Source organism: Cnephaeus nilssonii (genome assembly GCF_951640355.1).
Source record: "Cnephaeus nilssonii genome assembly, chromosome: X".
Classification (NCBI taxonomy): Eukaryota; Metazoa; Chordata; class Mammalia; order Chiroptera; family Vespertilionidae; genus Cnephaeus; species Cnephaeus nilssonii.
The window spans coordinates 127976651-128003725 of record NC_137071.1 but is presented as its reverse complement, the minus strand read 5'-3'; the positions used below and the strand labels follow the sequence as shown (position 1 = coordinate 128003725).

Here is a 27075-nt window from a genome sequence, read left to right as displayed (position 1 = left end):
GGGTCAACGCTCAACCACTGAGCCACACCAGCTGGGCTTGACTGTCATGTTTTACCAAAGTGACATTTCGGGAGCCCCCAAACCCCATTGGAACAATAGATTTAAGATTCATTTCTGAAAGGAAGAACTGACAACTTTCTTTTTGCAAGTGTAGTATCACACAATCATACCCAGGCAGGGGCAGGAAGTACAAAAAGGATATTAGAGCGGTCACAACCCCAGTCACAGCTCCCATGGTAAAAGAGCCACTAAATATACCTAGAAAAATGCCAACTGACTTAAAAAAGGCAGCAGCATCAAAGGCGTGAGTATTCAGCCCTGCTGGCTGGTAGGCAACAATAGACCTGGAGTTTGAAAAGAAGAAAAAGTTTTTAAAGAGCTGGCTTTACACCACGGTACCAAAAACATCAACAAACATAGGTATCTACAGTCCGCCAGGCACTCCCTATGGTGTCTTCACCGAACTTAATCTGTAGTCACCATGCTACGCTGGTACAGCATTCTGATTGCTGACGACTGGACAAAGCAATGTAACATTATCAATCAAGCTGAGAAACCTCCTTTAGAAAAACACCCAATTCAATAATTGAACACTTTCGCGCGCCCCCCGGGTCCCGGTGAGGCTGCGCGCCCCTGAGTCTGGGTGAGACCGCGCCCCTGGGTCCGGGCGAGACCAAACCAGAGGGAGTCGGACCTGCATTACCACCATTTGTCCACCATCCAGAGCTGAAAAGTCAGTGCCGACATGTACTCATAAGGAACTGGTGGACATTGAAATTGGGTCTCAAAAGAACTGTTGGTCCAGAAAGAAACTCACTACAGACTGATTCATTTGCCTGTCAGCATAACTATTATTGCTCGTCTCACATTCGGTTCTTATAAGTATATTTCTAGTAACACATGATCTCACTCAGCTAGGGGAAATGATGAACAACATAGACTGATGAACAAGAACAGAACCAGAAACAAGGAGGCATCGACCGGACTGTCGGGCCTCAGAGGGAGGGTAGGGGAGGGTGGGGGGAGGGGGGAGAGATCAACCAAAGGTCTTGTGTGCATGCATACGAGCCTAACCAATGGTTAAGGACAACAGGGGGGTGGGGCATCCAAGGGGAGGGGTGTGGGATGGGAATGAGGGATGAGGACAAATATGTGACACCTTAATCAATAAAGAAATTTTAAAAAAATAATAATAATTGAGCACTTTGAAGACAGGCCTCTGAGCATTCAGGAAGCCAGTCTCTCTTCCCCGGGCAGACATGGTGTTACTTACGAGGACAGCACGATGGCAACGGCGTCATTGAGGACGCTTTCTCCAAAGAGAAGTGCATAAAGGTCCACATCTGCATGTAACTCGTTAAATATCGCCAGTACAGTCACTAAAAAGTGAGCAAAAGCACCTCCGTTAGTTTCTGTCTCTAACCTAAAGCCATCGATGACAAATTTATAGAAGCAATTCTTATGTTCGGTGGGACAGGGCAGTTTGGAGTCAAAGGCGCGTTGTCTGTCTATGGCAGAAGTGAGAATGGCAATCTTCCTAATCAGGATGAGCTGTGAGATGATGCTTGGTTATAACCTTTTGCACTCGGATGTCGAGTGTGACTCGACACGGTTAGCATTAGAATAAAGGAATCGAGAAAAAAGCAAGCGAGTGCAAAGGTATAACACCGCACTGAAACACTGCCCTTTCCACTGGGATCCAGTCACACTTTGAAACAACCTCTATTACAGAACTTTAAAACACATAATCACAATTGCCTGGCCAGCATGGCTCAGTGGTTGAGCGTTGACCTATGAACCAGGAGGTCAGGGTTCGATTCCCGGTCAGGGCACATGCCCGGGTTATGGGCTCAATCCCCAGTAGGGGTCGTGCAGGAGGCAGGTGATCTATGATTCTCTCTCATCATTGATGTTTCTATCTATCTCTCCCTCTCCCTTCCTCTCTGAAATCAATAAAAATATATTTTAAAAAATACATAATCACAATGAATATGATTCGGCTCTACCATTGGGCAGAAACCCTATTTTATTGACCACTGTGCTCCCAGACCCCAGCAGAGGGTCAGGGAGCAAGAGAAGTCTTTAATGATGGTTTTAAAAATAAGTCTTTGTTTAGGACAGACTAATTACACTTCTCAAAGTCTCCATATTTCTTAAGTGTTTAAAAATCAGCTAGTCTCCAGACCTGCAGTTCTCAAACTTTTGGCTTCAGGACACCTTTACACTCTAAAAAGTCACTGAGACCCCCAAAGACTTTTAGTTTTCTAAGTTACCAATATATACTGCATTGAGTAAAGCAGAAAAAAATATTTATTCATTTAAAATTACTACTAATAAACCTATTATATGATTACATATTTTAATAGAAAGTAATTATATTTTCCAAAGCAAAAAAAAAAAAAATAGTGAGAAGAGAGCCATTGTTTTATATTTTTTCACACCTTTTAAAATCTTGATTAATGTAAGGCAGATGGTTCTTATCTCTGTTTCTGCCTTTGATCAAAAGATAGTCAATATCACATGTTAATACAGCCTCAGGAAAAACCCAATTCACTGTATACTTGTTAAAGAATGAAAGCTAAAATGATTAAAAATGTATTACTATTATTATTAAACTAGAGGCCTGGTACATGAAATTCGTGCACGGGTAGGGTCCCTAGGCCTGGCCAGCGATCAAGGCCAATCAGCGCCTTCCAGCTGCCGGCTGGGGCCTTCCTTCATTCCACGCCGCCCCCTGGTGGTCAGCACACATCATAGCAAGTGATCAAACTCCCAGTCTCCCGGTTGAACTACAGAAGAGACACTTTGCATATTAGCCTTTTATATATATAGATCAGTGTTGACCTTAAAGGGTTTGGACTTTCTCAACTTTGGTTCCATTGACATTTTGGACTAGAAAATTCTTTGCTGTGGGGGGCTGCCCTGTGCATTGTAGGATAGTTAGCAGCATCCCTGGCCTCTACCCACAGGATAGAGTAGCACTGTGCACTGAGCATCTGGATGCCTGATTGTAGTAGGAGCCTGGGCACCAGCTCAGGACTGTTAGCCAAGATAAACAGCTATTTGTTTAAGCTGGTATTGCCAGGTTTTTCTGTTATTTGCAGCCAAAAGCATTACAAACTGATGCAATTAGAAAAATAAACCAAACAAATGTTTAGCTTAATGAATTATAAGCCAACCACTCATGTAACCATCATCTAGTTCAAGAAATGGAACTTATCCAGCTCCACAGAACTCCCCCGTATGCTCCATCCCAATCTTAAACTCTTCCTTCACGCAAAAGTAACCATTAACCCGATTTTACAATAATTGCTTCCTTTCGTTTCCTTATAGTTTGACCACCCAATGTATATTCCCTGACACTATTGTTTGGTTTTGCCCATTTTAAAGTTTTCTTTAAAATGTGCTTTTTAACATCTCCTCCACTTCACGGGTCCCCCCTCCATTCCTTTTGGCCGACTCTCTTTTGATGATGCCCTATTGTTTAGTGCTCTCATTTTTAAATTTTCTAATCATGATATATACAGTTCTTTTATAATTTCTATCATTTTTTAAAATGTCCTTTAGGTTCTGTTGAAATAGTAAAGTTTTGTCTGCCTTGGGACCCTATTTTTTGGTATGACTCCACTTTCTGTAACTTTATTATTCAGAATGATTAACTTCATTTTTCTTTTTTTAAAATATATTTTATTGATTTTTTTACAGAGAGGAAGGGAGAGGGATAGAGAGTTAGAAACATCGATGAGAGAGAAACATCGATCAGTTGCCTCCTGCACACCTCCTACTGGGGATGTGCCCACAACCCAGGTACATGCCCTTGACTGGAATCGAACCTGGGACCCTTCAGTCCGCAGGCCGATGCTCCATCCACTGAGCCACACCGGCTAGGGCTAACTTCATTTTTCTTATAATAAGTTTGCATGAAGCTCAACCTCAATCCATTTCTGCTCCTCATATTAAGTCAGGAGTAGAAGGCCCAGAGTAGATTTCCTTGTTTCATGGCTCTGGGGCTCCCTCTTCTGGTTTTACATTGAAGTATTAAAAACATGGCCTTTGGGTGTAGCCACATCCCCAGCACTCAGATCTACTTAATCTGCTCTCCTCCTCCACTAGTATCTTAGCTTTCTTTCTCCTTCAAAGCCCCATCAATCAAGGTCCATGGTCCTAGCAGTTCATGTATAGGGAGTGGCTTCCAGATAGATCTTCCCTGGGTATTTTCTGAGAGCCCTGGGGGCCCAGGTCCCTCCAGAAGTCTCACACCTCCTCTAGTCTCCTTGCCCGCACCCACCAATTGAAGCCTGTAAAGTCCCTCCCAGTTTTACTGTTGTTATCTAATATGCCTATGAAGTTGTTTACTCCCAGTGGGAACCTTTCATTTTGAGTGTGAATACTTGTGGGAAATCTCTGGGTTCCCTGATAGTTAAAACGACCAGCAGTCCTCTCTTCTCCCCTCTGCTTCCTCAGCACAGCTGGAGCTTCTAGCTCTAAGTCTCATTGCTGCTGCTAGTTTAACCCACCAATGAATAGTTGTGAATTCATGAGGCTACTCTGTCAGGTAGTTGTGCAATGTGGGTGAGACACATCCAGTCTGTTAAAGGCTTGACTAGAACAAAAAGACAGTAATGGAGAACTCAATCATCTCTCTGCCTGGCTGTCTTTCAGCTGGGATGTCAGTCTCCTCCAACCTTTGGACTTGGACTGGAACTATAGCATTGGCTTTCCTGGTTCTTAGGATTTAGGACTGCTGATATTGGGACTTCTCAGCCTCCATAATTGCATGAGCCAATTCCTTATAATTTCTCAATTTCAATCTCTTTTTCTCTCTCTCTCTTACACACACACACACACACACACACACACACACACACACACACACATCTCCTATTTGTTCTGTTTGCCTGAAGAACCCCAAGTAATACAAAACTCTACTAGTTTATCATTACAGTTGACCCTTCAACAACGTGGGGGTTGGGGTGCTGACCCCCTTGCACAGTCAAAAATCCATATAATTTTTGTCTCCCTCAAAACTTAGTTATCCCTCAGTATTCATGGGGAATTGGTTCCAAGACCCACTGTGGATATCCAAATCCGAAGATGCTCAAATCCCCTATATGAAATGGGGTAGATCAGTGTCTTCCACATCTGCAGACTCCCAACTGTGGATTGAAAACAGTACAAGTATTTATTGAAAAAAACCCGCATGTAATGGACCCATGCAGTTCAAACCTGTGTTGTTCAAGGGCCAACTGTATATAACAAAAGAATTGTCTTGTTTTTAACCCAATGTTGAAGAAAAGTTAACAATGATAACAATTATTAAGGATTTGCCATGAAGCAGGCACTGTGCTAAACATTTTACAATCTCACTTAGTCCTCATAAAAGCCTGTGGGTAACACTATCATTTCCCCCAACTTAGAGAAAATAAATCAGGCCTTGTATAATGGGCCACCTTCTACTGCAATATCAAAATTCCTAAGCTTGGCCAATGTTGCTCAGTGGTTGAGCATCGACCCATGAACCAGGAAGGTCACGGTTCAATTCCCGGTCAGGGCACGTGCCCAGGTTGTGGGCTCAGTCCCCAGTAGGGATCATGCAGGAGGCAGCCGATCAATGATTCTCTCTCATCATTGATGTTTCTCTCTCTCCCTCTCCCTTCCTCTCTGAAATCAATTAAAAACACATATTTTTTAAAAATTTCCTAAAACCTCAGCAGTTGAACCCAAGAATAGTTTTATCCGTTATTCATACAACATGTCCACTGAGTGTTGGCACTGGAGACCTCTGTTCACATCAGTCACTCAGGGACTCAAGACTGATGGAGGCTAATCTCCACAAACAAACACAGGGCTGACAGCCCAGGAGATCTGGGTCCCAGGACTTTATGAGTCAGGGTCCTGGCAGGAAACAGATGGCACACCCTCAAACTGAGCAATTTGAGGAGTGTTTAAGAAGGGATTATTTATAGAAGTGTGGGGAAAGTACAGGAAAGCCACAAGGGAGAGGGCAGTACTTGAGGCTAAAACAGGGAGCTTTATACCATCACTAGGCCGAAAGGGACCAGAGAAGGCGTGATTGTCAGAACCAGGAACTGTACAGAGATGGTCACCTGACAGAAGCTATGACCTTTGATCAAGGGACGCAGCCAGCCCTCAGGGACCCTGCATTTCCATCTCCCTTCCATCCTCACACTAGTGCTTCCCTGTGGATAAATCCAATGGGAAACCAGAGGGCAAAGGAACCCCTGAAATCTTCCATACAAGTCAGCCCCTTGGCATGGAGAAGAAAGTGGAGAAGGGTGGCGAGTAACTCTAGAGGGGCCCACAGAGGCATCCAACACAGCCACCAACTAGCTATGAGAACTTAGCACACAGCAAAGTCTAAAGATTTTAGCCAAGTGAGGATTTGAACTACATGATTTTCAAAAGCTTTTCTGAATTTAAATACTATTTTCCTGAAATACTACAGTTACCAGTAATTTAAAAAGTATAGTTAACTCATATATCCATGACAATGAAGGCTAGCTTGCATAATTAATAACAATTAACATTTATATAGCACTGATCTGAATCTGACTGCTCTGAATTGATTTCTCATTCCTCCCACCAATCACCTTATAAAACAGGATAGAGCCTGGCCAGTGTGGGTCAGTGCTTGTGTGTAGACCCATGAACCAAGAGGTCACAGGATCCGTTCTCTGTCAGGGCACATACCTGGGCTGTGGGCTTGATCCCCAGTAGGGGGCGTGTAGGAGGCAGCCGATCAATGATTCTCTCTCATTATGGATGTTTCTCTCTATCCTTCTCTCTTGCTCTCTCTCTAAAATCAATTAAAAAAATATTTTTAAAAGAAAAAAAAAACAGGACAGGAACTCTGCCAATCCCCCCCACCCCCACCCCCAGGCAAGGCTGGGCCCAGCCAAGATTAGGAATATGAGTGCTAACACCAGGAAGATGAGGGGGGTATGGAAGACTGGGTAAGTGACTTCTAAAATGGGGAGTAAACAGACTCTTCCACCCCCAGCAGGACCATTGGAATTAGAGAACAGGGTCACATCAGCTGTTTCCAACTGGATAAGAACAGAGAAATTACAATGAACTGACTGATGACTGCTGGTACAGCTATCTCAAAAGCACTGGGGAAAAATAATAAAATAGCAGATAGGGGAAGAAGGAAATATTAAGAGCCTTAATTTGTTCATTCAACTAACTTTCCCTGAACACTTCATCTGTGTACTAAAGAGCACTTAGCACTTGCGAACATTCAGTACAAAGAGGTAAGTATTGTGTACAAAGTAGACGACTTAAAAGCTGTGCGAGCAAGTAACTGAAAGAGTGAGGGAAGAAGAACTAGGCAGGTGGCAGATTTGAACTGAGTCAAAAAGGATAAAAGAAATACTGACCAGCCCTGGCTGGTTTGGCTCAGCAGATAGAGTGTCAGCCTGGGGACTACAGGGTCCCAGGTTCGATTCTGGTCAAGGGCACATGCCCAGGTTGTGGGCTCCATCCCCAGTTGGGGATGTGCAGGAGGCAGCCAATCAATGACTCTCTCTCATCATTGATGTGTGTGTCTCTCTCTCCTTCTCTTTTCCTCTCTGAAATCAATAAAAATATATTTTTTAAAAAAAGAAATACTGACCAGCCTGAGGGATGCCACTAGATAATTACACTTTGACAACACCAATCATAGATTTTGAAACCTGTGAGCAGGCTTGATTGACTCGAAGGGTATAAAAGTGACAGAATTAAAATGAGAGGAGTCACTTCATAGGAAGGAATAGCATTCGTTTTCTTTGGAAGCTGCCTAAGAATACACTATGGATTGGAAATTTCATTTTCTTTCCTGAACTGTGGATCCATCTAAAGTAACAGTCCACAAAGATGGCACATGGCACCCACGACACATAACCACAGAATGGAAAGGGCTCCTGGTCACAGAGCAGCTTCCACCATTCCACACATGTGGTATCCTCTTCAACAGGAAGACCAAAGACTGGTGTCTCAAGCCAAGTACAGAGTAATCAGAGACAAAGACTTTTATTCTTTCATATCAGTCAACTAGGGGCGTGGTGCACAAAGACTCGTGCACAGGAGGTGGGTCCCTCAGCCCAACCTGCACCCTCTCCAATCTGGGAGCCCTCTCCAATCCGGAAGTTTCTGTCTGTCTTTGCAATCATATGAGCGAATTGTCTGAGACCCCAACCCAGTTGGGTTTGTTGCTCACAGAATAATAGAGGCTTCTTTTTTCTTTGCTTCATTGGTGGAGATTTCCTGGAAGTTTTAGGATATCTTCCCTTTAATTTTTCCTAGACACTCTGATTTTACTTATGTCTCTCACCTTTGCTTTCCCTCTATCCCCCACCGCAACAGTAACTTGCTCCAGGCTCACTTTGCTCTAGTGTCTAGGAGATCCGTCTGCCACCAGAACTATGATTCCCATAATTCCTGGTGCTCCCCATGCTCTTGGTTTCCCCTTCCTGCTCTGTCTCCATCCCCAAGTCCTCCAAGCCGCCAGATCTCCCTCTCTGCTCTCCGTCTGGTGGCTTGGGAAGCCAAGTATGCAAATTAACCCACCATCGCCTATGTATGCAAATTAACCCACCACCTTTGTTGGGTTAACTTGCATACTCGCTCCTGATTGGCTGGTGAGCGTAGTGGAGGTATGGTCAATTTACATGTTTCTCTTTTCTTGTATAGGATACCACTACATATCCCAATACCAGAAGTTTTGTTTGATGTACCAGACACAAGAAGTCAATTTGGTCTCATGGTCCCCTCTAACTCTATACTTTAGTTTTTATTTCATGGTCCAAGTTTTCAAACCAATTTTGGAAAGCTGGTAAAACACCTTTAATTCTAAAAAACATTCTACATTTCAGAAAGATTTCCATTAAAAAGCAGTTAAAGTTAATGTCCTCATGATTATTAAGATTTAACTTTCCATTTCCTAGAACTTTCAATTTATATCAAACCCTTACTGTGCCAATCTTCACAGGCCAAAAAAAAGGTGTACCATGGAAATGTCTGCTATTATTTTCTACCACAGGATGGACACAGTAAAGTGGCACAATTACAAAGATAATCTGGAAAAATAAGCCTTTTTATCCAATTAAATGAAGCAATACTAATAGCTCAGAAAACATAATTTTAGTAATTTTTATGTTACACTAACCTCCCTTTGCTTGTTGGTGATACTAATATACTTTCAGAGAAACCAAACACCTTTCGTAGACTTATGAAGAATCTATTTCATTTTTAAAAAATATTGTTATTTATGTCAGAGAGGAAGGGAGAGGGAGAGAGAGATAGAAAATACCAATGATGAGAAAGAATAATAGCTCAGCTGCCTCCTGCAAGCCCACAATGGGGATCAAGCCTGCAACCCGGGCATGTGCCCTGACTGAGAATCAAAACCCGACCTCCTGGTTTATAGGTTGACGCTCAACCAACTGAGTCATATTGGCTAATCAGGAATCTATTTCTTAATAGACACATTTGGAGATAGTCACAGACATTACAGTATTAAAATAATAAAGCCACTATCAGAGTGCTTTTTAGAAACATGCTGGGGTTAACAGATGACCTGTTATTTATTTAAAACACACACACACACAAGGAAAACATAGAAATCTGTGCCTGATTCAGATGTGGCTAGAGACCAATATAATTAGCAGGTGCTATGCTCAATGCTTTACATGTGTTATGTCATTTAATCTTCACAATAGCACTAGGAAATAGGTACCATTATTCCTACTTCATAAATGAGGAAACTGACAGGCCACCAGCTCAGTGACTGGCAGGGCTTCAATGAAAACCTCTGCCTACAACTCCACATCCCACACTCTTTACACAAACAAGGGTGCTTCAACCAACCAACTCTTCAATATCGATACTTAGAGTGTTTGGAATCAAATATGGTGATAAGAGGGTCAATGGTTTGGGGAACATTGAGATTTTTTAGAACCACATAACTGTCTAGAGCTGTGCTATCTATGTGTGGCTATTTAAATTGAAATTACTTAACAAAATAAAATTTAAAATTCAATTCTTCAGTTGCACTATCACATTTCAAAAAGCCACATGTGACTACTGGCTACCACAATGGACTGCGAAGGTTACAGAACATTTCTACCGCCACACAAAGGTCCATGGGATACCACTGATCTAGAGGACCCCCAAGAGGCACAGTGAAGTAAGAGGGAAATTTAGTATCTTTAAGATCATTACTGTCCAGAATGTTAGAGTACATAGTAGACCTTTCCATCCCCACTATTAGGACAGGATCAGCTTTTTCTCCGTAAATTCTTTCCCTAAAGTGTACCCTCAATAGTTGACGTTAAAGGAAGGAATAGCTGTAACTATTTTATGCAAACTGATTTAATTATGGGTTCTGACTTGGAGAAGAGAGGTTGTCTTGTTTTACTTTGCTTATTTGTTTTTGAGCTGCAGGGGAGGAAAGACATATAATAAGAACTGGTATAACTCTTACGAATTGGTTCAACTAATTCTAGACTTGAAAAATACAAGGTAAGAAATTTATGTATAAGAACTACATCACAATGTGAAGTCATGCAGGAACATTGCACGAAAGGAGTTTACAAATTAAATTACATTCACTACAGGTATCGTGTACATTTCACTAAGAATAACTGTTATTTAAACCAAATGACATGGTTCCTGTAAGGCAAAAGCACAGCACTGAAAAAGAAGGTAGTCTATGTATAAAAATTATGAACAAATTGGACACTCTCAAGTGAAAGACAAAAGTTAATACAGGTGAAAGCAATCCAAGTTTCCATTGGCAGATGGATGGCTAAACAAAATGTGGTATATCCATAAAATGGGATATTATTTGAGCTTTAAAAGGAAGGAAATTCTGGTACATGCTATAACACGGATGAACCTTGAAAATGTTATGCGAAGTGAAATAAGCCAGTTGCAAAAGGACAAATACTGTATGATTCCACATATATGAGGTCCTTAGAGTAGTCAAACTCACAGAAACAGAAAGTAGAATGGTGGTTTGTCAGGGACTGGGGGAGGAGGAAATGGGGAGTTGTTTAATGGGAAGTTTTGAGTTTCAGTTTTACAAGATGAGAAAGTTCTGGAGGTTGGTTAGACAACAATGTGAATACACTTAACACTACTGAATTGTACACTTAAAAATAGTTAAAATGGTATATTTTGTTCTATGCTTTATCACAATTAATCCTACATAATAAAAAGGCAATATGCAAATTGCATCACTCCGCTACGCCCACGATTGGGCCGGCTGGAGGCGCGGGGGGCGGGACTCAGGGTGGCCGATTGGCTGGCGGTAGGAGCTGGGGGCGGGGACTCGCGAGTCCCCGAGCCCCGCTCCTCCCGCCAGCCTAAACGGCCGACGCTGCGGAAGGACCCATGCGGCCGGCAGAAGACGCTGGTGGCGGAACTCGGGTGGCCAATTGCGTGGCTGCCGGCACCAGTTTTCCGCCAGCAGCAGTTTTCCTCTGGCCACCCGCCATCAGAGTGCCTCCCGATTGAAGTTCCTCTGGGGTAGCGGATCGTGCTGGCGGGAGGCACTCTGATCGGCGGGTGGCCAGAGGAAAACTTCTGCTGGCAGCCAGGTGAAAGTCTATTGCACGAAACTTCGTGCAACGGGCTTCTAGTTGTAATAATAATAGGGAAAAGTCATCTCTGTTAGACCGAGTGGTCTCTTTCTCCACCATTCCACGTTAATACTACAGTCTCCCTACTGCAACAAAAATTCATGATTACTCTGAACTTTTTAAGATTTAAATAATGAGATGTCATAATGAAAATGCCAAATATGCAAATACCTGGGTCAGTGGCAGAGATAATTGCTCCAAAAAAGAGACAATCCGTGTAGTAAAATTTATCCGAAAGCTGTCCCACCATCTTCATGAGCTTCACCACACCATACATGAGATTTCTGTAAGGAGGGAAGACACACTATGTCAGAGAGAAAATTAAAGAGAGCTCTTCTAAATGAGTAACCGAGCAAATATGCAAGCAGAGTAGTACTAGAATATTGTACTTCAAGAGAGAGCCATGAAAACATCAGGCAGCTGCTGTGGTTGGACACTTACCAGGAACATGTGCAATACGACTTTGGCACCAAGTAATTGTTTGCAGTTAATGTCATCTTGCTGAAACATCTGAACATCCCATTTTTTTAAAGTTGTGCTTATTTACAACTATAAAGTATGCTCCTCAATTAGCAACAAATGCATCTTAAGCAACTGAGTAATAGAGAAGAAAGAAAGAGAAAGAACCCTGCATAATGTGTAATAAATTGCCATAAAACTCACAGGATTCTAAGATAGTGTGTTTAAAGTCATGGAAATGAGTGGACTGGATGAAGCTGGAGAGGGAAAAAAATGGGTTAGCTACAAAGATTCAAGTGATCTATCTTTCCTGCCAAGAATTATTTCAAAGAAGGGAAAAGAGGCAAAACTCTCTAAATATCCAATTAAAATATCAGTGTACCCATTGGCATATCTGGCATCCCATTCGTTGCATGGGTTTGGCAGGCCAGCAAGAGCCCTCCTTATGCTACAGAATGTGCGGCCCAAGAGGGACCACCAAGTTCAGTATTACATTTCCTACAGGATAGCTTAGAAATTAGGATGAGTAAGGAGTGTTAAAAGGCCTAGTACATATCTCTCTCTCTCTCTCTCTGTGTATGTGTGGGGGGGGGAGGGGGGTGTGTATGTGGTGGCAGCAGCTGCAGGAGTTACGGGAATAAAAATAACCACAGAATAGACTCATTGTACCATACAGCCAATCCTCCGATAATAAAATTCTTGATAGTCAGAACCATGCCCTTGCTTGCCTTTGTATCCTGGGTGCCTAGAACAAGTAGACTGACTGAGCTAGGAGCTCAAGAACTATTTGCAGAATTTAACCCTTTTGAGAATAAGTAACTTAATGTTTGCTTACTGTGTGCCAGGACTGTTCCAGAAACTTGAACAGTTCTATTTCAACTTATAGTAACTCTATGATACAGACTGGATTTGCCCTTTGTTGCTTACCAAAGGCTTCTTTCATCAACCCTTTCAATATTTCCCGAAACCACACCTTTCTCTTTATTTCCTTCTACCACAAGCTTAGACATGGTTACTAGACTTCTCTGCAGCTTTTTCTCCATCTTGCCCCCCATCATCACCAATGTTTGTTTTCTGAGCACTTCCTTTATTTTGTGGCATTATAAGATTCTCCATTCTCCTCTTGGATATTTGCTGCCCCAGCCCTAGAATCAGCCATTTCTGCAAAGGGCCCTGATTCTTTTTATTGGAGAATGATATTAGAAACCAAGATCTGGGGACTAGGTATAATTTTATTTCATTTTAATTAATCTTAATTTTAATAGCCACATTTGGCTAATAGCTACCACACTGGAAATGTAGCTTTAGACCTTATATGCCATTATCATAAATGTCAAAATACTGGACCCTGGTGATTGCCAGCAGATGGATGGTGGGGAAATGGGGAGATGTTGTTCAAGGGTACAAACTTCCAGTAATAAGATGAACAAGTTTGGGGATCTAATGTACAGCATGTGATTATAGCTAATAACGCTGTAACATATACTTGAATGTTGATAAGAGAGTAGGTCTCAAATGTTCTCACCACAAAAAAAGGTAGCTGTGACAGGATGGAGGTGTTAGCTAATGCTATGCTGGTAATCATTCTGCAATTTATAAATGTATCAAATCAACACCTTGTACATCTTAAACTTACACAACGTTATGTGTCAATTGTATATCAATAAAGCTGGGGGAAAAGACTGGACTCTGTGGACCCACGTAGAACTCATCACTTTGGAAGATGTGCTAATTAGGTTACATGGCAAAGAGTCCCTTACCCGATAATGAAGCAGGAAACAGCAGTCCCCAAAAAGGCATAGGCCAGAATAGACCCAAGATTTCGGAAAAAGTGTCTCTGAATAAAACAGAAAAGCAGGAATCACATTGTCATTTTTCACAGTGAGCATTAGAAACACATTAAAAGTCTCTAAAAAGTGAAACTTTACTTACTGCTTCCGTTATACCAAGTCATAATGGAAATTACTCCTGAATTTGCCCTTGAACATCATGGTTTTAAAATATCCTTTGTCTTACCAATCACCGATCAAGCAAGCAATGTCTTAGTAAATTTCAGACAAAACCACTGCAACTAGTTATATTAAATTACATTAAGAGTGTGTGTGTGTGTGTGTGTGTGTGTACACGTGCGCACACGTGCACACATGTGTAAGTAGACCAACTGTTTTAATAGATTTAACCCAAACCATTTACTCTACTTCCAGTTCTGGTAGAACCTTAGAAGATCATTGCAGATATAAGTTTGAAACTAATAAAGCATGAAAGTGCCACCTAAGGAGCTTTCTGCTTAATTCAGTATCAGAAAACAATGTCCTAAGTATCAGCTCATGGCATCTGTGGTGTCTCCTGATATTCATCTGGATTAATCTTTAGAGCCTGGGAAAGATAGATGTGAAGAAATGAGAAACAACTAATTCCAGTTAAGATGGGCAAGCTTTTGCTCTGGCCCGTTTTCTCAGTGGTTAGAGACTCAGCCCATGGACTGAAGGGTCACAACCTCAATTCTGGTCAAGAACATGTACCTCAGTTACAGGTTCCATCCCCGGCCCCAGTTGGGGCATGTGAAGGAGGTAACCAATGGATATGTCTCTCTCAAATCAATGTTTCTCTCTCTGTCTCTCCCCATCCCTTCAAAAAATATCCTGGGGTGAGAATTTAAAAAAAAAAAAAGGATGGGCAAGTTTATAGATATGTTTATATACTTACATGGATACAAGATATAGCAATTATTCAGAAGGGGTAGCAAAACTGTAATTCTCTTAATGCCTCCGTACATTTACTGGCTTCTTTAACACACTAACACACACACACACACACACACACACACACACACACACACACACACACACAGATTTACTTCTCATTAAGCCTGTGGAATATTCTGATGGGGAAAATCCATGTTCTTGCGATCCTAAGCCATGGTTCTTACTCCTCAAGGCATAAATTATTTTCTTTGGACAATCAGAACTATTTAACAAAAACAGACAAACAAAATCCCCCAAACACCCTAATTAAACAGGGGCTAGGAACACTTTATCTTAAAATGTAAAGAGGCAGGAGGGCCCCAGCATGACAGCTGAGCAACATCAGAGACAAACAAGACACAAGAACTCAGCCTGGATCGAGCAGCCGCCATGAATTATGACCAGACAAAGGGCTGCGGGCATCCTCTGGCCTGTATTCCAGACAGAGGCTCTGAGGGCTTGGCTTTGGCCTTCCCCAGTGCTTGCCTCTCTTTGAGGCAGAAGAAGGTGTCAAGGAATGCCTACTGTCCTTAAACCACTGCTCAGAAGAGAAGCCTTCAAAGACTTGCCATACCACAGTGACCAAATGAGGGTGCTGCCTATATATATTATGGACACATGATGTTTGCCTCTTAAACTAGTCATTTTATTGCATGGGTAGATTCATGTAAGCACCACTGCCATCAAAACACAGAACTGTTGTATCATCAGAAAACTCTTCCTCACATAGTCACACACATCCCCTCTCACTCCCACATCCCTAATCCCTGGAAACCACTAATCTGTTCTCCATCCCTATAATTTTGTTATTTCTAGAATGCTAGAGAAATGATATCATACAGTATGTGGCCTTTCGTGATTGGATTTTTTTCACTCAGCATAATGCCTTTGAGATCCATGCAGAGTGCTGTATGCATCAATAGTTTGTTGCATTTTATTGGTAAGTAGTATTCCATGGTATGGATATTCATTTAACCATTCACTTATTGTAGGGCATTTTAGTTGTTTCCAGTTTGAGGCTATTACAAATAAAGTTGCTATGAATAATCACATACAGGTTTTTGTATGAACATAAGTTTTCATTTCTCTTGGATAAATCCTCAGGAATAAAATTGCTGGGTCATATGGGAATTTCAATTTTAGTTTTATAAGAAACTGCGGAACTGTTTTTCAGAATGGCTGTGCCATTTTCCATTCCCAATGGCAATGTATGAGAGTTCCAGATTTTAAATCAAAAATGAATCACTGGTGATGAGTCAACTATAGTCCCTGAGTGGGTACAGAACACAGTAATAAGCAATCTAGGAGAAGTAAAAAACTAGAAAATTATGCAGGTAAATTAACACAGAGATCCCCATACTTTAAGAAATACTGGCAAAAAAATCAGACTCCTTACATAATTTAAAGTCTTTCTACCTCTCAAGAGAAACTAAAACTTTAAACCAAGCAATAACACTATTAAAAGGTCAACCAGCAAGAAATCTGTTTGTCATGGGAATTCTTTCCATAGTTTCCATGAAGTTATTGGTACAGGTAGACCAGATCTACTTTGTGGCATTACCTTATATACCACACACACGTGTACTATTATGAGCAATAGTTTGGAATGTGTTTATAGTATGGTATATTTCATTTTTCAACTATACACACTTTTGTTTTTGTGATAATTTGTCCCAAGAATGTCATTATGTTATCTGTGGATAATTTATGACTATTTTTAAGCTTGAAAAAAAATAAATACTGGCAAAAATCTCTTACCTTCTTCAAACTGTATCCAGCATGGAAAATAATTGGAGGCAGCAGAATGTTGAAAAAGACCTCTGGGTCAAACGTTACCTAAAAGTTTAAAAAGAAAAAAGCTCATTTTTAGTTTAATACTAATTGGTGCTATGATGCTTGCTTAATATTTTAAGCCATTGGCTAAAGTGTCAATATTTAAAGCACATGACGTAAATGTGAAAAAGCATGAGCTCATCACAGAAGACAAGCCACAGCTCCCCTGTGGGCTGGCATGTTCTTTTCCACATAGCACTTCTGCTTTCTACTCTTGCTCTGCTGTTTAATACATATTAATATACGATAGTACAGTGCAATTTTGAGACCTCATACAAAGCTTTTGGTCATGTTTTTAAACAAGAAAGAAAACATCTTGAATTTTATCTAACCTTTATGAAGGCTCAACTGCAATAAAAGATGCAGTCATAATTCTGATTAATTTTCTGGATCCTCTCGCAGAATCATTTATAGACATAATTCTACCAAATTTAAGTCTTTTTGGAGTGGCCAGCCTTCTGTGACACATGATGTGGCCTAGATAAAAGTCTCCAGTGATGCTAATGGCTTCCTAAACATCAACATAAATTCAGCAGTTCTAAGGGGACTAAATTAACTGTAGGTTTGATACAGGAAAATCATTGTGAAATTATTAGACATCAAAGTCTTATCACATCCAGAAAACATAACCATTCTATAAACCTCCTAACTCTTTAAAAATTTGTTCATTTTACTGGTAGTAGATTATTTGGCTCTTATTTCAAGTAATGATTAAATCTTCATTAGAATTATTAAAACCAAAGTTAGCATTTCTCTTTAGAAACGGGTAATGTTAACCAGTCTAATTAAAAACAGAACGGTTCTCTCAAAATTATGTTTTATTCTATCTTCTTGCTGAAGGTAAGAGTATTCTGAAAAGCAGGGACTGTACCAAATGAGAAGGGAATTTGGACAATACCTATGGAGTATGAGGATACCTGGGCCAAACAGAGTGGAACTTGCTGGAAGTAATTATACCCAGTAATGCATGAAACAGCGCAAAAGTTTCTTGACTCCCACACCATCCCATGCATGCTTATGAAGGGTTGAAAGAAAAGAGCTCACTAGAACTGCCATTTTGGACAAGGAGAAGATGGGTATATTGAATGTTCCAGGTTGAGAATAATTTTCTTTAAGGATTAGGGTTGATCTTGCGATCAATAACCATTTAATTTTTGGAGCACAGTCTATACTCTGTCTTTGACTGCAAGCCTTCACACACATTAGCCTTATTCCATATTAAAAGGGGCTCCCACAAGTTAGATCCCCCAGACTTTATCCAGAAGCCTTCCTGCTGATAAGCCCGGGTCTATAAGGTACTAGAATATATGAGGATAAATACAAATATTTTGCTTATGCTGGAAATCACCCAAGTAAGGAGATACAGAATCCTTTTTCCTGTGGAGTATTTTAGCTACCCCCAACATCAAATGAAAACCAATGTTTGGATTCAAATTCTAAGATAAGAAATATCACCCTGACCGGTTTGGCTCAGTGGATAGAGCGTCGGCCTGCGGACTCAAGGGTCCCAGGTTCGATTCCGGTCAAGGGCATGTACCTTGGTTGCGGGCACATCTCCAGTAGGGGGTGTGCAGGAGGCAGCTGATTGATGTTTCTCTCTCATCCATGTTTCTAACTCTCCCTCTCCCTTCCTCTCTGTAAAAAATCAATAAAATATATTTTTTTAAAAAAATAAATATCCTTCCTCTGAAGAATAAGCCATTGGCATCAATCACCAATGAGAGGGAATTCTCAATCAATATTTATAGAATATGACCAAAGAATCATGAAGAACTAAGAATTATACTTCTGAATTCTGAATAAACAAGCTGAAAGTGAAACCAATCTTAAGAAAGAAATAACCTCATCCCTAAACCATAGTAACAGACATAGTAAAGAAAAGATGGGGAGTAGAGAGACAAGCTGAATGGGGATGTACAAACCCACCGCACCATCAGTGGCCCAAGTCAGCTACTGATCCTAGCAAAGCTGAAAGGCTCAAGTTCAAATATGGTTCCTTCTTCTCTTCATTATAACCCAAAAGCTTCCCAGTAAAACGGAGAGGCAGGAATGCTACCTATGCTCCAGGAGTTTAAAAGGGTTTCTCTCCATAAGATCAAGACAAAACTGGAAGTCAAAAACCATGTCAGACAACAACCACTGAGTGTCCCCAGCTCACCTTCCTCAGCATGTCATTCTGCTCTACACTGTTGAGCTTGCCAGGGCTGATTTCTCCTTTCAGGGTGTATTCAAAGAACTTCCCACTGACGTTGACTAATAATGTGCTGAAGGCCCTGTCTTCCTGCGTGCAGCTGAGTGACTTGTTATGGCCACTGGTGGCAGGGGTGCCGTACCTCAGGATCACCCCGACGATGAGCCCTGAAACAGAGTGGGGGGAAAAAACACACACATGAGGCCTGTGAAAGGACAGAGAATGCATGGAAATAATGGCATGAATGATTTACAACAACTAAGAAACTCAGAAATCATCTTAAAGCTCAGGTACAGGGTATGTATTTTAGGAGCAACTGCATAATCCTTTAAAGGGGTTAACCATCCCTCAGCCACCAGGAGGACAAGGTAGGACAGTATCTTTCATGGTTACTATGGCGATGAGTACTTTTTAACAACAGATCGCATCTCATTTCTCAGGCTTCTAATGAAGGAAGATGGGACGATAAGAAGCAATTTTTTTTTTCTGCCGAGGGTAGAACCTCTGAGCTCTTTGATTTGCACCAGCAACAGCCCTCAGGCCAGTCCTTCTGCCATCTGCCAACAAGGACCGGGCTGCACTGTAGGAATTTCTAGTTGTTAACAAATGCAATATGCTTTGCCACATACCAGAGAAAGAAGATAAAAAGAAATGTTTTGTTTAGGTCATGTAAAGGACTAGGTATCATGGAAAAAGTAATTACATCCCTTGGGAAGCTAAACACCACAGTGTACATTTTTGCAGTTATGATCCAGGGACTGTGCAGCCAACTTCCAGGGCCTGTGGCTATGATACAGATAAAATAATTACCTACAAGTCTTTTTTTAAAAAAATGTATTTTCACTGATTTCAGAAAGGAAGGAAGAAGGAGAGAGAGATAGAAACATCCACAATGAGAGAGAATCATGGATCAGCTGCCTCCTCCAAGTCCCCCAGTGGGGATCAAGCCCACAGCCCGGGCATGTGCCCTTGACCAGAATCAAACCTGGGACCTTTCAGTTCGCAGGCCGATGCTCTATCCACTGAGCAAACCGGCTAGGGCTACCTACAAGTCATTAAGTCTCATTTCTCCTTAGTAAGGTTTTTCCATTAGGAATTTTCACACCACCCCCACCCCCAATAAAGTTGTATATAAGCATTCAATTCCATGAGTGAGAAAGGAATGTTATTCCCCTGATCTTGGACATGAGTCACACATGCCCAAGGAAAAGTGAGTGAAATGTGAAAAAAACAAAACACACACACACACAAAACCACACACCATAAATAACCACCACTTTCTACATTTCTCTCTTAGTAGGAAAAATTCAGACGTCTCTCTATATTCAGTTCCTTGCTAGCAATAATAAAAGATAGAATGGTAAAATGTTCCCCTATCCCATTTTGCCATTGAAGGAGAAAGTTACATGAGAAAAAGATGAGCGATGTTTGCATATTCTATGTATATGTTTATAATGTCTCTTATCACCAAGATATGTGAGAATTCACAAGGCATTGTTGAATAAACAATATACAAAATCCAGGAAAACCTTAGAGTTCTTTAAGCCAAATTCTGTCTCTGTATTGTATCATCATCATCATTATTATTATTGACTTGTGTAATAGATACTTGCAGTTTGCTGCCTTTTGTGAAAAAAATCAAGTTGTAAAATGTTATTACATATTAAAAATCAGGTTCTTAATAATATCAACTTAACATGAAATAATTTTCAAACCTTTAAAGGGATATAAAAATCCCAGACTTTTTAAACAACATGTTGGTCAATACCAAAAAGAGTTGTCCTTAGAGAAAAATAATAAAAACCCCATAATACAGATAGTTCTAGTTATCTGGTCAATGGGCACAAAGCAGGCAGTTAAGGTCTTCGGCAGCAATCACTTGCTCAGGTCTTATTGCTGAAATTTCATATTAATTTCTCTTTGTTGAGCGACTGACCCAGATGATGGTAGAGATTGTTAAGTCCTCACTCATCCTCTTCCTGCTCAGCCTCGGAGCTGACTTCCCAACTGTGGTCTCTTCGCCATCTTGTGGTTTAGGGGTTTTTTTATATCTATGTTGGTAATGAAGTTTGGGGGACAGCTCCACTGAAGTGGCTGTTGACCTTGGGTCTCTTCTTGATTTTTTGCTCCTCTTCATTGCTGTCCTAGGTGAGGAGGGGCTCTTGAGTCATGGTCTATAACCCCAATAGCTGATCTGGCTCTCTGGTCAACTTTGTTCTCCTCCAACCTGATCATCAGCACCCCCATTGCTTCTCCTTGCACAGGCCTGGGATACTCTGGATAACACCCATGGTGGGGTCTTCTTATGGGGAAAGGTATGCATGCTGTTGGGTCTGGCACTTAGGGGGGCACTCTACAATCCCTCCTTCTTTTCCCCATTCTCTTTATTCAGGTAATTTTGCTGGTAAAATTACCCAGAAAACCTCCTACCACAGATAATGTTATGGGAAGGTGCTACCTGGGGGTTATTCTTCTTTATGGTAGGCTGGGGTACAAATGCATATTGTTTTTGGTGCCATGCCTGTGGATGAAACTATTATCTGTTTCTTACAATGATGACCAATGGGCTGCCGCTGCCTCTGCCTCTGCCCTTGCCCATGAAGCCACCTTGAGTGGTGGCAGCGCTGAGGAAGTGTATCAGGCAGGTGCTGGGTCTCAGCCCTGCCGCTCATGTTTACATTAAGGGGGTGGTGCCTAGAGATGACTGTGGCAGACATGGCTCCTCCCCAGCTGTGATGGTAATGGCTGTTGGTGGCAGGAGGGCTGCTAAGGGCTCTCTGGGGTTCACTGTCCACTCCAGATCAAACTTAATATTGTTTTTTATTCTTATTTCACTCCCTTGTTAGGTAATGTGGACAAAAAAGGGAAAGAAACCTCATAGGGCGATCTGATCACAAATTCCTAACTGAGCAGGTCACGATGGGTAGTCAAGCCCCAGGCTTGTAACTTCTTTAGTAAGAGGCTTATCTTTGCCTTAAGCAAGCCCTTTCACTTCTGATTTGGTGAACAAGTGGAGGTGCTGTGCTGGGAGAAAGGTTCACTCAGAGATCATAGGAACCCAGTGTCCCTTCCCACATACCTTGCCCTATGCTTCCCTTCCATATGGCTGTCCCTGGGTTATATCTTTTTATAATAAATCAGTAAACTATTTTCCTGTGTTCTTTGAGATATTCTAGCAAATGTGGGAGGGGCAGCAGTCATGGAGAACCAAGTCCTTAACTGTGGGATCTGATACTATTTCCAGGTAGTTAGCATCAGAATTTATGAATGGATTTAAAAAGCTGTGGTACATCCACACACTGGAATACTATGCGGCTGTAAAAAAGAAGGTTCTCTTTCCCTTTGAGACTGCTTGGAGGGACCTGGAGAGTATTATGCTAAGCGAAATAAGTCAGTCAGAGAAAGACAAGAATCATGTGATGCCACTTATATGTGGAATATAATGAATAAAATAAACTGATGAACAGAATAGATCCAGAGACATAGAAACATGGAACAGCCTGATGAATCTCAGAGGAAAGGCAAGGATAAATGCATGGGTGCGAAGAGATTAACCAAAGAATTTGTATGCATATATGCATAACCCATGGACACAGACAATAGGGTGGTGAAGGCCTGAGGGGGCTTGTGGGAGTGGGAGGGAGGGGGCAATGGGGCAAAGGGGGGCATCTGTAATACTTTCAACAATAAAGATAATTTAAAAAAAAAGAAGATGGTGAATTCCAAAGCTGCAAAAATTCAAGACTTTCTCAATTTAAAAAAATTCAATACTGTTTCGACTTGTGGGTATGAATTACACATGGTCTGAATTAGTCTGTAACTTGCTTTTCTTCACCCCACAATATGCTTTTGAGCATCATCCATATTGACACGTGGCTCTAGTTCCTGTGGTCTCAGCACTGCGCTGCACTTCAACATGTAGATATTTTTTCCTTCTGCTTCTCTATCCCAACTTCCTGGATAATTGCTTCAGATTCATCCTTTGCTTCACCAATTCTCTCTTCAATACTTTACCCTACCGGTTGAGTTTGTGATGCCAATGATTAATTTCTTGAAATTATATCTGGTTCTTTCCCAAATATGCCTGGCTTTTTGTTTGTTAACAGAACCTGAAGTAAGAGTTGAATATATTTACAATCCTCAGCTCCACTCTCTGTGGCTGCAGCTCACTTATTCCCATGTACTTCACGGGATGGATAACAACACATTATTATAAAAGGCCTAAGTGTCCCTTCCAAAGGGTACTGGTTAAATAAAATGTGGTCCCCTCACATAACAGAGTATGTAGCCATTATATTAAAAAGAATGCAGCAACACTACTTCCAATACATTAAGTGGGGGGAAAGCAAGGTGCAGAACAAGTTGTATAGCATTTACCTTTTGCCTGGGAATAAAAAGAAAATCGATCTCAGGTTTGTAAATGCAGCAAAACTCTGTGGAAAGATTTACCCAAGAAAGCGTAACAGTGGCTGTCTCTAGGGAGAGGACTTTCATGGCTGGGGGTCAGAAGAAAGACAGGACTTAATTTTCATTGTTGAGCCATTTTAGTTTTATACCATGTACAATATATAGGATATATATATATATATATATATATATATATATATATATATATATATAATCCTATCTAATAAAGAGGGAATATGCTAATTGACTGCCCTGCCCTCAAAAATGGCGGCGCCCACAGCCACAACATGGTGGCCCCCAGTCCCCTCAGCCCCGCTGGGTGGCAGGCATGCAGCAACGCCAGGCCGGTCCCCAGGTGGGCCCAGCCACTGCACGCGCCTGCCTCCAGAGTCCCCCAGTCCCCTCAGCCCCCAGCCACCCAGGGCCAGCCCAAGGCACAGGCAAGCCTCAGATGGCAGCCGCCCAGACGCCCAGGGCCACCTGAGGCTCAGGTAACCAGGGTCGCCCAAGGCTCAGGTAACCAGGGCCAGCCAATGCTTGTGCTGCCGGCAGTGGCAGCAGCAGAGGTGTGATGGGGCATCGCCTTCCCCTGATCGCCGGGTCGCCTTCCGCCCCTGAGGGCTCCCGGACTGTGAGAGGGAGCAGGCTGGGCTGAGGGACGCCCCCTCCAGTGCATGAATTTTCATGCACCGGGCCTCTAGTGTATATATATGTCCTATTAAAAATATAACTGATAGCCCAGCTGGTGTGTTTCCATGGTTGAGCATCGACCTATGAACAGGAGGTCACAGTTGGATACCTGGTCAAGGGCCCATGCCTGGGTTATGGGCTCAATTCCCAGTGCGGGGCATGCAGGAGGCAGCTGATTCATGATTCTCTCTCATCATTGATGTTTCCATCTCTCTCTCCCTCCCCCTTCCTCTATGAAATCAATAAGTATATGCTTTTTAAAAAAATTTTTAAAAGAACTGATAGCTAAGTACTGAAGCCAGGTCACTTCCTACCTCCCTGCTCTTGGTACTCACTGTCAGGTCTGTCTCCCAGTCCCCCACTCTCTCTCCTGCTCCCGCCTCTACTCCCACAATCAAGCTGGTCAGTTCCTATTCACCTGCAGTACTCAGCTGAGTCATTTAACCACTCCTTTGTCGTTTAACCACTCCTTCCTCTGTGCTGTCAGTGCCCACACAACTGTTATTGTGTGTCCTCCCCATGAGATTTCAGTCTCCACTGGCCCCAGCACAATGTCTGGAACATGCTCATCACTCAATTAATGGTTGCTGAAAGAATGAAATCATGAAAATAAAAAACTATAATCCAACTACAAATCATATTAACAGATTATACACATATGGAAGTGTTAGTTCCCTAAATTGTGAACATAATGCCTTCCCCCTCCCAATTTATGACTGGGTTTTGGCAGGCAAGAAAACAGTATCTGAAAAGATCAGAGCTTTGTGTTTTTGATGCAATTCTTTTGAGTCATGAAACTGGTGTCTGGGAAGTATCCAAAGTCAATAATCAGAGTCAACATTAATGACAAGAAAAGAAACACACCATATACTCAGCAAAACCTTTTACATGTTTATGAGGACAGAATAAAATGTAATTACTCACTGGTTTTAACTCCGCTCTGCTCAAAATCATATCCTATTTAACAGCCTACTTGATAAAACAAAGCACACAGTGGAGAAGCTATAATCGAAAATCTGTTGTTAATCCCTCTAAGAGTTGGTACCAAACACATTTACTCTGCATTGCAGGAGGGGAGGGTTCTTATCTGCCTGATGAGGAGACAGTGCTGGCCAGGTCACAGCACCTGCCCTACTGAGCTTCCATACAAACACCCCTGCCCTCCCAGGGAACACATAAGTAACAAAAAATCCAGTAAAATCGTTAACAAGCACCACAAAACAGAGGCATAAAAAGATGGCATAGCCCAGCTGGCATGGCTCAGTGGTTGAGAGTCGACCTATGAACCAAGAGGTCACGGTTCGACTCCCAGTCAGGGTATGCCCAGGTTGTGGGCTTGATCCCCAGTGGGGGGGGCATGCAGGAGGCAGCTAATCAATGATTCTCTCTCATCATTGGCCTTTCAATCTCTCTCTCCCTCTCCCTTCCTCTCTGAAATCAACCAATATATATATTTTAAAGTTGGCATAGCCTAGCCGGAGTGGCTCATTTGTTGATCATCGTCCCCTGCACTGAAGGGTTGCTGGTTCCATTCTGGGCCAGGGCACAAGCCTGGTTTTCAGGTTTGAGCCCCTGCAACTGATTGGTTTCTTGCTCGCTCTCATTCTCTGTGTCTCTGTCTCTCTGTCTCTCTTCCCTCCCTCCCTCTCTCCCTCCCTCCCTTCCTCCCTCCCTCCTTCCCTCACATCCTCTCTCCAAGCATGTCCTTGGGTGAGGATTAAAACGGTAAAACATTTGAAAAGGTGCCATAGTGAAGAAGAGAATGAATAATTTTTCAGGTGAAAAAGTAGCTGAAGAAAACGTCACAGTGACTCCTCAGTTGTGTCTTTCAAGATGAGTCAGACTTATGGATGAAAGAAGAGGGGGTGTGAATTATATTTCAGATAAAGCCATCAGCATGAGGTAGGAAAGTGAACATTCACCATAGCAGCACGGCTGGAGCATACCCCATGTTGGGAGTAAGGGGGAGGGTGGAGACCAAGTGTCAAGGAGCGAGGCTGGTGCAGGGAAGATGATGAGCCATCTCTTTAAGCCAAGCTCCTGAGAGGAGATATTTCCCACAGTAAACAGAGGCCACAGAGACTCCTGGGCTAAGAAGGAACAAAATCAGGCCTGACTTTTATTTTATTTATTTATTTTTAATCAAGACCACAACCCAGGCCTGTGCCCTTGACTGGAATTGAACCTGGGATCATTTAGTCCGGAGGCTGATGCTCTATCACTGAGCCAAGCCAGCTAGGGCAGGCCTGACTTTTAGAAGATACTATAGCAGCAGTACAGAGAAGTAATTGTAGGAGAGAGAGGCTACAAGTACAAGACCTTTATCAAGCTTTCTTCCTAAAAACATCATGCCTCTCAGGAGAAAAAAATCCGAATTATTCCTCCAGTTAAATAGATCCCTACATTATCAATCGTGGATAAAAAAAAGTTTCTAGGGAAAGTAACCTCACAGCATCTGATCATAAATTCCTAACTGTGCAGGCTATGACGTGTGGTTACATCCCAGACACATAACTCTATTAGTAAAAGGTTTATCTTTGCCTTAAGCCAGCCCTGTCCATTGTTTCTGTGTATCTACGTTAATATGCCTCTGAAATGCCTCTTTTTTGAAGCTAACCGCCTTCAAGAGAGCATGTAATTTTGTTAACAACCCTGTAATCCAATCCCCACCTTGCTTTCTCCCACCTCCGTGTACTCTTCCTCACTTCCCTCAATTTCAAACGTGTAAAAGAAATTGTAAAACTCATTCTTGGAAGCACTTGAGATCTTGCTTCCTGGCAATGTTGTAAGTTTGGCTCAAATAAACTTTTCTAACAATTCTCTACGGGTTTCTTACATCAGCATTATCTTCTTTCTCCTCTTTCTTTTGTTCAAGCACAGGTCATCATTTGGGTTCACACAACTAGAACCCAGCATGCTCTGAAAAGTTATTCAACCAAACCTGCAGATTATCAACAAAATGGGGTTGCAGGGACCTTCTTTGCATTCTAAATCAAACTAAAAAAAAAACACAAAAAACGTCAATTGGGGAAATGTGAACTCACTGGATATTTAACAAATACAGTGTGTCCACAAAATGTATATACACTTTGAATAATTATTCATT

The 27075-nt window shown here is 41.9% G+C and overlaps 1 protein-coding gene across 1 annotated transcript in view; it reads right to left on the bottom strand.

Moving 5' to 3' along the window:
- Positions 1-27075, bottom strand: part of SLC9A7 (solute carrier family 9 member A7) — a 118112-nt gene that overhangs the window by 42538 nt on the left and 48499 nt on the right. Inside the window, exons 2-7 of the mRNA XM_079764980.1 lie at positions 18840-19039; positions 16607-16684; positions 13865-13941; positions 11817-11929; positions 1274-1379; positions 215-344 (exon numbers count right to left, since the gene is read on the bottom strand). Of these exons, the coding sequence (XP_079621106.1) occupies positions 215-344; positions 1274-1379; positions 11817-11929; positions 13865-13941; positions 16607-16684; positions 18840-19039 (704 nt within the window). The remainder of the gene's footprint in view (positions 1-214; positions 345-1273; positions 1380-11816; positions 11930-13864; positions 13942-16606; positions 16685-18839; positions 19040-27075) is intronic.